Below are 11,354 nucleotides of genomic sequence, written 5' to 3'. Positions count from 1 at the left end.
TGCAGTAATAAAGTCAAATCAATGGAGAAAGATCATCTTTTGACAAATGTTGTTGAGAATATTGAACATCCAAAGACACAAACCTTACAACTTCCGTAAGTATTAACTCAAAATGGATCATAAACATACATATAAAACACGAAACTATAAAACTTCCAGAAGAAAACATAAGACAATGTCTGGATGCTTTGACAACAAAGTTTTAGATATAACACCAATAGCATGATTCATAAAAGAATAAAAATGACATATTGGATTTTATTACAGTTAAAAATTCTGCTCTGTGGAAAACACAGTAAAGAGAATTTTAAAAGTTAGTCACAGATGGGAGAAATTATAACAAAACATATATATGATAGAGGATTTGACCCAAATACAAATCACCCTAAAAACTCAACAATAATAATACAAACAACCCAATTTAGAAATGGGAAAAAAATCTGAACAAACACTCAGAGAAAATGTACAGATGGCAAATAAGCAGAGGAGGGGATTCTCACCATCATTTGTCATGAGGAAATTGCAAATTAAAACAATGAAATACCCCTACATACCTGTTAGAATGAGTAAAACCCAAAAAGCAGACAATACAAATTGCTGGTAAGGACACAGAGCAAGAGGAACTCTCATTCATTACTGGTAGAAGCACAATGGTACAAACACTTTGGAAGACAGTTTGTAAGTTTCTTGCAAAGTTAAACATAGTTTTGCCATAAAATGCAACAATCGTACTCCTCAGTATTTATGCAAGTAATTTGAAAACTTATGTTCGTACAAAAACCAGAACATGAATGTTTATAGCAGCTTTATTCACAATCACCAAAAACTGAAAGAAACCAAAATGACCTTCAATATGTGAATGAATAAACATACTGGTTTTATCAACACAAGGGATAGCATTCAGTAATAAAAAGAAATGAAGCAACAAAAAGACATGGATGAACCTTAAGTACATACTACTAAGTGAAAGAAAATCTGAAAAATCTACCTAATATATGATTTCAGTTATATGACATTCTGCAAAAGGCAGTAAAAAAACAATAGAAGAACTAGTGGGTGTTAGGAATTTAGAGGAAGTGCATAATTCCCCATTCCTTAGATGTGGGCTGTGCAAAGTGACGTCCTTCCAAAGAGTACAATATGAAAAAAGGGAAAAAAAGAGTAACTGTACAGTGGAGAAGTTGGACAAACACGAACAAGCTAGATGACCACCATCAACAGTGATATCAAGTTGACAGGAGGCACACTTGATATGATGTGATGAAATGGAACTTCACCTCTGTGGCCTTCCTTACAAAAACTTATAATCTCAATCTAATCATTTAAAAACTCAGATAAGCCTCAATTGAGGGGTATTCTGCAAAACATCTGCCCAGTACTCCTCAAAACTGTCAAGGTCATCAAAAACAACAATGCCACAGCCAGAGGAACCTAAGAAGACATGATGTCTTATCATAACATGGTGTCCTAGATGGGGTCTTAGAACTAAAAACAGACATTAGGTAAAAATTAAGGAAATCTGAAATAAACATGGACCTTAATAATGTGTGAATATTGGTTCAGCAGTGAAAAGTGTACCATTTAATGTAAAATGTTCCTTATGGGGAAAGAATGGGCATGAGCATATATGGGAACTCTGTACTATATCTGCAGTTTTTCTGTAAATCTAAAACTGTTCTAAAAAGCCGTTTATTTTTTTTAAATACTATTAAAATATCATAGCTGTCTTGCCCATTTCATATGTTCATGCCTCCAAGGCTAAGAAATATAGAATTAACTAAATGGATCTTTTGTTAAAGATGAGCTGAAAGGAAAATACCTCACAATGAGACAGGGGAAATGACTTTAAACTATGCAGTTTTCCCTTTTAAAACTGTTCAACTCAAATGTTCTCAGAAAGATTTTGTTTTACATTATTAAATCTGAAAGAGTTTTCATACCTCTTGTACTTATGCCAAAATTAAAGGAGCCAGGAAAAGCATCCATTTCAAAGGAAAAAGGAAGTGACTCTCCAGTTTGTTATGCAAAATCCTGTGCTCCTGAAAAACAGAGAAGTGAACAAAACAGAAGATAAAATGTTAGAGGAAAATTGATGACAAAAATTACCTTAAAGGCTTAGAAAAAGCTGGAAATTCATAGTGTGTATCTTCTGTTTTTCTTGCTTGCTGAAAAAGAAACAAAGTATTAAGGCGCAGATGTTTCTAAAGATACAGAATCACACACAGAAACGCTGCTTCAAACAGACTCTTTAATGAAAATCCATTTGTTTAGAAAGTTATTTCCTGTTCAGTATAAAAGAAAGAATAGTTTGTAGACAGAATTAACTAGAAACTTGTGAAATCATTTGTTGGTTTTATTTAAAAATAATAAAACTATTATTTATCAAACATTTAATATGGTAGGCATTGTCCCTAATATTTAACCTGGGTTATCTCATTTAACCACCAAAACCATCCCAGAAGATATACATTTCATTTCCATTTTACAAGAAAAGAAACCAACTCCATGAGAATTTAATCAACATATCTAGTAAGAATAAGTCCTGGTATTTGAACCTAGCAATAATGCTTCAGACTGATGCCTACTTTGTAACACTGTCTCCGAGTCATGGGTATAAATAAGACTACTTAGACTACAGAAACTTTGCTTCAATTGAAAGAGGATATAAATTTGTAAATATTTATGCATGCATATAAATCTATAAAGCAAATATTAACAGACCTAAAGGGAGAAAAGGACAGCAATACAAAAATAGTAGAGGACTTCAATACCGCACTTTTATCAATGGGTGGATTATCCAAACAGAAAATCAAAAAAGAAGCACTGGACTTAAAACGACACATTAGACCTATAGGCCAATATCCCTGATTAAGATAGATGTAAAAATCCTCAACAAAATATTTACAAATTGAATTTGGCAATACACTAAATGGATCATACACCACGATCAAGTAGGATTTATTTCTGGGATGCAAGGATGATTCAATATACACAAATTAATTAGTGTTTTACACCACATTAACAAAATGAAGAATAAAACTCATACGATCAACTTAATAGATGCAAAGAATCATTTGACAAAATTCAACATCTATGTATGATAAAAACTCTCAACAAATTGGGTATAGAAAGAACACACTTCAACACAATAAAGGCCATATATGACAAGCTCACAGCTCTTATCACACTCAAAGGTAAAAAGCTGAAAACTAAAAGCATTTTCTCTAACATCAGGAACAAGACAAGGATGTCCAGTCTTGCCACTTTCATTCAACATAGTACCAGAAGTCTTAGCCGGAGCAATTAAGCAAGAAAAGAAATAAAAGGCATCCAAATAAGAAAGGAAAAAATAAAACTAACAAAACTATCATATTTGCAGATGATATATGTAAAAAATCCTAAAGACTCCACCAAAAATTGTTAGAACTAATAAGTAAATTTGCAGGATACAAAATCAATACACAAAAATTTGTTGCATTTCTATACACTAATAATTAACTTCTGATAGAGAAATTAAGAAAATCTCATTTCCAATTACATCAAAAAGAATAAAATACCTAGGAATAAATTTAACAAAGGAGATGAAAGACCTGTACACTGAAAACTATAAAGACATTGATGAAAGAAACTGAAAAAGACAAAAAAGAAATAGGAAGGTATTTTATGCTTATGGATTGGAAGAATTAAATTGTTAAAATGTCCACACCAGGTAAAATGATCTAGAGAGTTGATGCAATTCCAATAAAAATTCCAATGGCATTTTTCACAAAAATAGTACAAATCCTATAATTTTTATGGAACCACAAAAGACCCACAATAACCAAAGCAATCTTGAGAAAAACAAAAGAGCTGGAGGCATCAAACCTCCTGATTTAAACTATATTACAAAGTCATAGTCATAGTTTTCAACAACACAATGGGGGCTTCCCTGGTGGCGCAGTGGTTGGGAGTCCGCCTGCTGATGCAGGGGATGCGGGTTCATGTCCCAGTCCGGGGGGATCCCGCATGCCGCGGAGCGGCTGGGCCCGTGAGCCATGGCCGCTGGGCCTGCACATCCGGAGCCTGTGCTCCGCAATGGGAGAGGCCACGGCAGTGAGAGGTCCGCATACCGCAAGGAAAAAAAAAAAAAAAAAACACAATGGGGAAAGAACAGTCTCTTTAATAAATGGTGTTAGAAAAACTGGACAGCCACATGCAAAAGAATGAAGCTGGACCACAATCTTTTACCATAAACAAAATCAATTCAAATTGGATTAAAGACTTGAATGTAAGACCTGAACTATCAAACTCCTAAAAGAAATCACAGGGGGTAAGCTCCTAGACATCAATCTCGGCAATAACTTTTTGGATTTGACACCGAAAGGAAAGACAATAAAAGCAAACATAAATTAGTGGGACTGCATCAAACCAAAAAGTTTCTGTACATCAAAGGAAACCAACAAAATGAAAAGGCACCCTACCAAATGGGAGAATATATTTGCAAATCATATATCTGATAAGTGGTTAATATACAATATATATATAAAACTCATACAACTCAATTAAAAAAAAAACCCAATTTAAAAATGAGCGTGGGAAGTGAATAGACATTTATTCCAAAGAAGACATACAAATGGCCAACACATACATGAAAAGGTCCTCAACATCGGTAATCATTAGGGAGACACAAATCAAAACCACAAAACCTCACACCTGTCAGAATGGCTATTATCAAAAACACAAGCAATAACAAGTATTGGCAAAGATGTGGAGAAAAGGGGACCCTTGTATACTTTAGTAGGAATGTAAATTGGTATAGCCACTATGGAAAACAACCTGAAGTTTCCTCAAAAAATTAAAAATAGAACTACATAATCCAGTAATTCTATTGGGTATTTATTCAAAGAAAACAAAATCACTATACCAAAAAGATATCTTCACTCTCATATTCACTACAGCATTATTTACAATAGCCAAGGCATGGAATAGTCTAAGTGTCCATTGATGGCTGAATGGATCAAGAAAATGGATGTGCGTGTCTGTGTATCACATATTTTTATTTTATTTATTTTTTATTCAAAAAATAAGCTATCTGTACTGTATTTTTAGTTTCTATTTATTTCCACTCTGATCTTTGTTATCTCTCTCTTTCTACTAGTTCTAGGCTTAGTGTGTTCTTCTCCAGTTCTTTTAGGTGGAATGTGAAGCTGTTTGAGATTTTTTCTTGTTTCATGAGGTAGGCATCTATCATGATAAACTTCCCTTCTAGTACTGCTTTTGCTGCATCCCATAAGTTACAGTATGTGCATTTTCATTTTTGTCTCAAGGCATTTTTTAGTTTCTCTTTTGATTTCTTCTTTGATTCAATGTTGTTAACAGTATGATTTTAAATCTCAACCTATTTGTAAATTTTCCATTTTTCCCTTTGCCTTTGATTTCTAGTTTCATTTAATTGTAATCACAAAAGATACCTGGTATGATTTCTATATCTTTAAGTTTATTAAGATTTGTTTTGTAGCTATGTGATCTATTTTGAAGAGACATCCATGTAATCTTGAGAAACTGTATTCTGCTGCTGTTGGGTGGGATATTATGTATACGTCTTTTAGATTGATTTGGTCTATAGTGCTATAAAATCCTTTATTTCCTTGTTGATATTCAGTCTAGATGTTCTATCCTTTGTTGAAAGTGGGGTATTGAAGTCTACTTTTATGGAATTGTTGTCTATTTCTCCCTTCAGTTCTGTCAATGTTTGCTTTATATATTTATATTGCTCTGATGTTGGGTGCGTATATATATTTCTTATACTTTCCTGGTGGATTAATCCATTTATCATTATATAATGTTATTCTTTATCTCTTTTGACAGTTTTTGACCTAAAGTTTATTCCGTCTGATATGTCTAGTCATTTCTGCTCTTTTGGTTACCATTTATAGGGAATATCTTTTTCCAATCTTCACTTTTAGCCTATGTGTTTCCTTACATCTAAAGTGAGGATTTTTTCTAGACAACATATAATTGAGTCTTATTTTTTTACATCCATTCAGCCACTCTATGTCTTTTAATTGGAGAGTTTAATCCATTTATGTTTAAAGTTATTATTGGTAAGGAATGATCTAATATTATCATTTTGTCCTTTGTTTTCTATTAATCTTTTTTGTTCTTTTATATGTCTTTTTTCCTCTCTTGTTGCCTTCCATTGTGTTTTGAATTTTTTTGTATTTTATATGCATTAATTCCTTTCTCTTTTTCTTTTGTGTAACTTCTATAAGTATATTTTTTGTGGTTACCTTGGGGCTTACATAAAATATCATAGTTAACGTAGTCTATGTTAAGCTGATAACAACTTAAGTTCAATTGCATACAAAAACTCTACACTTAACTTCTCTTTAGCTCACACTTTATGTTGTTGTTGTCACAACTTATATTTCAATTTTTACTGTGTATTCTTTAACATGTTTTTCAGTTTTAGTTATTTTTAATACTTTCATCAATGACTTTGATACTAAAATTAAAAGTAATTTACCCATCACAATTAAAGTTATAATGTATTCTGGTTTTATGTATAGATGAGTTTACATTTATATGTTTATATAATATATATGTATGTATATTTCATACTTTCTTACACTATCATGTTGCTGTTTAGCATCCTTTCAACTTTAAAAAATCTCATTAGCACTTACAGTGCCTTACAGTTTATTACAGTTTACAGTGATAAACTCCTTCAGCTTTTGTTTGTTTAGTGATGTCCTTATGTCTTCTTTATTTTTTGAAAGACTGTTTTGCCAGGTATAGCATTCTTAGTTGATAGTTTTTTCTTTCAGCATTTTAACTACATCATCCCACTTCCTCCAGACTTGCAAGATTTCTGATGAAAAATCTACTCACAGTTTTATGGTGGTTCTTTTGTATGTGACATGTTGTTTTCTCTTGCCACTTTCAGAATTTCTTGTCTCTGACTTTTCACAGTTTTAATGAGTCTTCATCTGGGTTTCTTTGGATTCATCTCATTTGAGACATTTTGGGCTTTGTGCATGTGGATGCCCATTTCTTTTTTCAGATTTGGGAAATTTTCAGCCATTATTTTTTTTTTAAATAAGCTAGCTGGTCCTTTCTCTCTCTTTTTTTCTCTCTCTTTCTATGACTTCCATCATGTGTATACTGGTCTTCTTGTCAGTGTCCTATAAGCTGCTTGCTTTCTTTATTCTTTTTTTCTACTTTAACTGAATAATTATCAATGACCCATCTTTGAGCTGAGTGGTCCTTTCTTCTGCTTGATCTACTCTAACATTCTGGATTTAACTGGTGTCACTGGTCCATATTCATATCTGGAGATGTGAGAAACAGAAGCCAATAGGCTGTGTCTCCTATGTCATTTGGTGAAGGGGTGGGCTATATCAGGCTTTATGAATGATACTGCTATGTTTAATATAGGGTTCCATTCCCTGCCCTAGTGTTGAGCTGAGGATGGGTCAAATTGTTGGGATTTTGTTGCTGCCTCTGAAGGCAGATCAGGTAGTTAGTTACCTAGATATTGAATCAGTGTTAGGCTGGCCTGCCAGGGATTTTATATTGCCAATGTAGGCGGATTGAACAGCCCACCAGTGCACTGATTGTGGAGTGTGTTTTGGGTTGGCCTACAAGTCTTTGAGGTTGCTGCTCTGGGTGAATCAATCCACATGTGTCTTGGCTCAAGAGCAGATGCTGGAGCACCTTACTGGTTCTCTGTTGAGCTTTTCCATTCTCTGTCATGTGAACAGAGAAAGAAAACTATTCTTGAGGCTTTTTGTTTGTTTGTTTTTGTCTACGCCTGCTGGTGATTCGGTGTTAAAGACCTCTCCAGCACCCAATTTGGGATATCTGAGAGCAATTAAAAGAAAACCCAGGGAACTCACCTTGTTGCCATTCCTCAAGTCTAGAGGTCTCTAGCCAGTCTGTCTTTTGCTTTTTAGCTTTCAGAGGTATTTTTTTGTCTTCCACTTAATTATATCCAGAGTATTTAGTTGTAAATAGAGAAAATAAGCAGGGAAAACTGAGTCTATAACACTTTGTTCCAAAAACAAAATTGGCCACAGGTGTTGAATAATATTGTACATTAAAATGTAATCAAGTGTAAATACCTTTTGAGTAACACTCCAAGGCACAATAAAAGTCAAGTTGACCATTCTTTACTATATAAAGAATTAAGCTAGGCACTTTGGGGATACTAACATTTGTGAAAGACATAGATAATGCTCTTGAGTACTTCTAATATGACAAGTCTAGTGAGGAAAGTAATGTAAGAAAGATAAAACTAAACATTTTGTTCTAGGGAGGTAATAAGTACTATAAAAGAGATTTTAAAATAACAGGAGAGTGTTATTGTTGTTGTTGTTGCTTTTAATATGTATGTTAGGTAATTGAGTAATTTAGGACTTGAGGTTGAAAAAAACAGGTATTATTACTTATACCAATTTAACGTGAGTAAATTAGGAAAATCCCAGCAATCCAAGACATATGGTCACCTTACCCTTAAGATTTTTTTTAACTATTTATTGTGGAAATATTTAACATATACATATATTTAGAGAATAGTATAATGAATCCTTAATTGCCCACCATCCAAGTTCAATAACTATAAATCTATGGCCAGTTTTCACTCTTCCATACTCCCCCAATGCCCCTCTGCCTTATCAATATTTAAAAGCAAATTCTGTGCAGTTTCTAGAGTCAACCCTTGATCAAAACACTAATCACTTTTGTTGTATGACTTTCTCTTTCTCCCTATTAGGCCCTTTTCTAATCACCCCCATCCATATGTTATATTCTGTTTTACTTGTAGGGCTTATGCTCTAATGGTTCAACTCTGCCAGAAGACAGATACTTAATGATAAGCTCTGTACACTAAGCAGCTCAGAATAAGGAGCCAGACCATCTGTGACTCCCAACCCTGCCTGCCTTCTTCTCTGGACCAATAATGGTAGCTTCATAATGACTGTGATTAAAGCCCTGTTGTACATGAGGATCATACTCTTGCTACACTGGCTTGGGGTGTTTCTGTCTTTTTCAGGACACATCCGGGCTGAACACCCCCAATATCACAGTCCTCCAGAAGTGGTGATTCCCTTGAAGGTAACACACACTGGCAGAAGCATGAAGCCTCCAGGCCGGCTCTCTTACAGCCTGCATTTTGGGGGCCAGAGACACGTTTTCCACATGAATATCAAGAAGCATTTGCTGTCCAGACACCTCCCAGTGTTCACCTACTCAGACCAGGGCGCTCTCCTGAAGGACCAGCCTTTTGTCCAGAATGACTGCTACTACCATGGTTATGTGGAGGGGGACCCAGAATCCCTTGTTGCCCTCAGTACCTGTTCTGGTGGCTTTCGAGGATTATTACAGATAAACGATGTTGTTTATGAAATTAAGCCCATGATTTTCTCTACAAAATTTGAACACCTGGTATATAAAATGGACAGTGAGGAGACCCAATTCCCAAACATGAAATCTGATTTTATGCAAGAGGAAACTGTACACCAATTTGAGTTTCAAGAGACTGATAATTCTATTCTGAAACAAAGTCATTATGATGGCTGGTGGATCCATTCATTCTTTGTTGAAATTGCACTGGTGGTGGACAATACTCTATATAATCATTATAAAAGGAATGTCTCAAAGTTGCAGGAGGATCTATTTCTTATTGTAAATATAGTGGATTCCATTTATCAGGTAATGGGTATGAAGGTGTTATTGTTTGGTATGGAGATCTGGACTAAAAGAAACCAGGTTGAAGTGGATGCTACAAGGAGGTCTCTGGGAGATTTTTGCAATTGGAAGGCTAATACCATTGATGCCCGCATGGCACATGATACTGTACACCTTTTTATAAATAAGACCTTGAGAGGATTAACTGGTTTAGGCTATGTTGCAGGAATGTGTAGGTCACGCTTTAGTTGTGCAGTTGTTACTTTTGCAAACAAAACCTTGGCCATTCTTGGAATTGCAGTAGCTCATCATATAGGTCATAATTTGGGTATGTCTCATGATAATGTATTGTGTGTGTGTTCTGCAGGTTATTATAAATGTATAATGCGTCATGACAACCCACCAATAGCCCAATTTAGCAATTGTAGTTATTCTTATTTTTGGGGATATTCTGTACAGCAGGCAAAATGTTTGCAGTACACTGTATACACAAAGGACATGTTTTCAAGGAAGCGCTGTGGAAATGGTGTTGTTGAAGAAGGAGAAGAGTGTGACTGTGGATCTTTTCAGGATTGTTTAAAAGACGCCTGTTGTCTGACAAACTGCAGTCTGAGTTTTGGGTCTACTTGTGCTTTTGGGCTTTGTTGCAAGGACTGCAAGTTCTTACCATCAGGAGAAATATGTAGAAAGGAGGTCAATGAATGTGATCTTCCAGAGTGGTGCAATGGATCATCCCATATGTGCCCAGACGATGTATACGTAGAGGATGGAATTCCCTGTAATGACAACGCCTACTGCTATGAAAAGAGATGTAATGACCGCAACGCACAGTGTAGGCAGATTTTCGGCCAAAAGGCAAAAAATGCAAACGACAGTTGCTACAAACAAGTAAACACTCAAGGTGACCGTTTTGGTAACTGTGGAGTCGAAGGCCCTACATATCTAAAATGCAGTATGTTGGACAGCTTATGTGGGAGAATTCAGTGCGATAACGTGGCAGAAATTCCCCTTCTGACAGAGCATTCTACTGTGCATGGGACTCGCTTCAACAATGCCACCTGCTGGGGTACAGACTACCACATAGGGATGACCATACCTGATATTGGTGATGTGAAAGACGGCACAGAGTGTGGCCCAGAACATGTCTGCATCGGAAGGAAGTGTGTCCATCTCTCTCGCTTGGATAGTAATTGTTCACCTAAGTTCTGTAACATGAGGGGGATCTGCAACAATAAACATCACTGCCATTGCAACTATAAGTGGGACCCTCCCAACTGCCTAAAACAAGGCAATGGAGGTAGTGTTGACAGTGGCCCACCCCCTAAGAGAGAGAGGATAAAGAAGATTTACCTGGCCCTAACATGTCTTATTTTGTTGTTAATTCTATTATGCTGTCTTCTATTGCTCTGTATGAGGAAAAAACTTAAGGAAAAAAAGGAAGAAAAACCCAAGCAAAAGACTCAGACTCGACATAGGAAATAAAAACAATTAGTACCCAAAAATGTATCTGAATAGATATGCATTAAAAAAGGTAACTCCTATAATGTTTCTACTTATTCTTCTTTATTTTAAGCAATTAGAAATTTTATTTTTCCTGAAATGTATTTCTTTATATTTTCTAGAAAAAGGCATGGTACCTGGGTGGTGTACCAGTTTTTAAGTTACTGCTTTTCAGTGTCAAAGCCCCT

General features: G+C 35.2%; 1 protein-coding gene across 1 annotated transcript; it reads left to right on the top strand.

Moving 5' to 3' along the window:
* Positions 1–8,952: 8,952 nt before the first annotated feature.
* ADAM29 (ADAM metallopeptidase domain 29) lies at positions 8,953–11,148 on the top strand (the record flags this gene model as incomplete). Its single annotated transcript, XM_082842369.1, has 1 exon — positions 8,953–11,148. One exon carries the CDS (start codon positions 8,953–8,955, stop codon positions 11,146–11,148), a length of 2,196 nt encoding a protein of 731 aa, XP_082698495.1.
* Positions 11,149–11,354: the final 206 nt, after the last annotated feature.

Source organism: Leucopleurus acutus (assembly GCF_964270905.1).
Source record: "Leucopleurus acutus genome assembly, chromosome: 7".
NCBI classification, from domain to species: Eukaryota; Metazoa; Chordata; class Mammalia; order Artiodactyla; family Delphinidae; genus Leucopleurus; species Leucopleurus acutus.
This window is presented reverse-complemented; position numbering and strand designations above follow the sequence as displayed.